The 1,711-nt window shown below is 32.6% G+C and overlaps 1 protein-coding gene across 1 annotated transcript in view; it reads right to left on the bottom strand.

Moving 5' to 3' along the window:
* Nucleotides 1-1,711, bottom strand: part of DNAH8 (dynein axonemal heavy chain 8) — a 383,298-nt gene that overhangs the window by 249,626 nt on the left and 131,961 nt on the right. Inside the window, 1 exon segment of the mRNA XM_023734112.1 lies at nt 1,247-1,347. Coding sequence (XP_023589880.1) covers nt 1,247-1,347 — 101 coding nt within the window.

The raw sequence follows: 1,711 nt of genomic DNA, 5'->3' as shown, positions 1-1,711 counted from the left end.
ACCCCCTGAATTTGGACTTGTAGCCTACTAGACTGTGAGAAAATACATTTCTCTTTGTTGAAGCCATCTGCTTGTGGTATTTCTGTTATAGCAGCACTAGATGACGAAGACAACAGCTGATGTGCAGTTAGTTGCATTCAAAACATTGTCCTCACTTTGTGTATATAAATCTTCAAACTGGGACATTGTGGAACAAAGTTTAAGTTTATTATGCTTAAATTCTTATTAAATTTTCTAATAAAATTGCTTTCACCATCCCTTTATTTTTACTTCTGTAAATTATTCCTAAAATTACTTTAAAATATTTTTTAAATTTTTTGAAGGGTACTTTGGTCCTGATCTAAATGGTGATGATTATTTTTCCTGGTATACTAAGGGTTAAAACATTGACTCTCAGACTGAGTGTGCATAACAATAATCTGGAAAATGTGTAAAATGTAGATTTCCTAGGATCCAATCCCAGAGATTCTAATTCAGTAAATAAGGGATGAGGGCCAGAAACCTGTGATTTTAACACAATTGGTCAAATGGATTAAGCTTGGAGCATCATTGCTTCAGAAAAAGAATAGAAACCATCTACCCTAAATCACTGAAGCATTAGATAATTTATCTTCAGACAATTTCACATCTATTTTGCCATGAAATTTTCATGCAATGACTTTGAAAGAAGTCATTATAAAGTTCTTTTCTAAAGTCAATACTCTAATAAGCTAATATCTCTGATTTAATTTTGCCTCTCAAGAAAGTTACATCAAAAATTCTATTAAGATGTACTTGATGAAATCCCAGTTCTGCCATTGTTTAAAATCCGTAACTTCCTTGGCCTTCAGTCTCAATAAATTCTATATCTACCCAGTGGGGAAGAGCATTTTAGCATAAATTCAATCAATAAGAGATGGGGAGCCAACAATGGTTATTCCTCTAAATAAACAAAAGTTATCCAAAATCACAGTGCATCTGCCCAATCACTGACACCATTCAAAAATAGTGAAAAGAAAAAAATAAAGCACAGGCTAAATAAAGGCCATGCATGCCCAGAATTTTTGCAATGTATTTTCTACTCCCTAGAATATTTCTTTTCTCTATAGACATTGTGTACCAAATGGGTCAGGAGCAGGCAGGAATAAGAGAAAATTTAAGAGTGTTTCAACTCAGGCATGATAAAGGATCTGATGCTCCATGATTCTTCTAATGGGCTGTATTTAATTATTTGCACTTGCAATACTTGTACATTTTCCAAACTTACCTGGTTTTGTGTAAAACCTCATAATCAGTCACAGGCAATCCAAAAAGTTGTTCACCAGATGAATATGTAACAAATTTCCTCCACAGATCATCAAAATTGGCCTATAACAAAGATTTTTAAGTTATACTAAAACATAATTCAGACTCCAATAAAGTAGAGTTTATTACAGTTGGGATAAAAGCTAGGTTGAGGTTTACCTAGTAATATCTATAAAACAAGGATTTGTGAAGCAAATTTATAGTGGTACCAAGCAATCAGAAGAAAAGTTAAGTACTTAGGAAAATAAACTTTCAAGAATTCCAAAAGCTTCCATTTTATATAAAATTGTTTCTTTAACAAATTAAGTGACCCCTAAAAGGCCTATATTTCAAGTTTCCATAAATACATATGAAATAATAAAACCGTTTTTTTTAACAATCGATAATTCCGGCTTTTTCACTAGTTTAGCCTTGCCATCTCTCCCAC

Source organism: Trichechus manatus, unplaced genomic scaffold (assembly GCF_000243295.1).
Source record: "Trichechus manatus latirostris isolate Lorelei unplaced genomic scaffold, TriManLat1.0 scaffold00065, whole genome shotgun sequence".
In the NCBI taxonomy this organism is placed as follows: domain Eukaryota; kingdom Metazoa; phylum Chordata; class Mammalia; order Sirenia; family Trichechidae; genus Trichechus; species Trichechus manatus.
The sequence above is the reverse complement of the archived record's forward strand: the minus strand, read 5'-3'. Positions and strand labels throughout refer to the sequence as shown.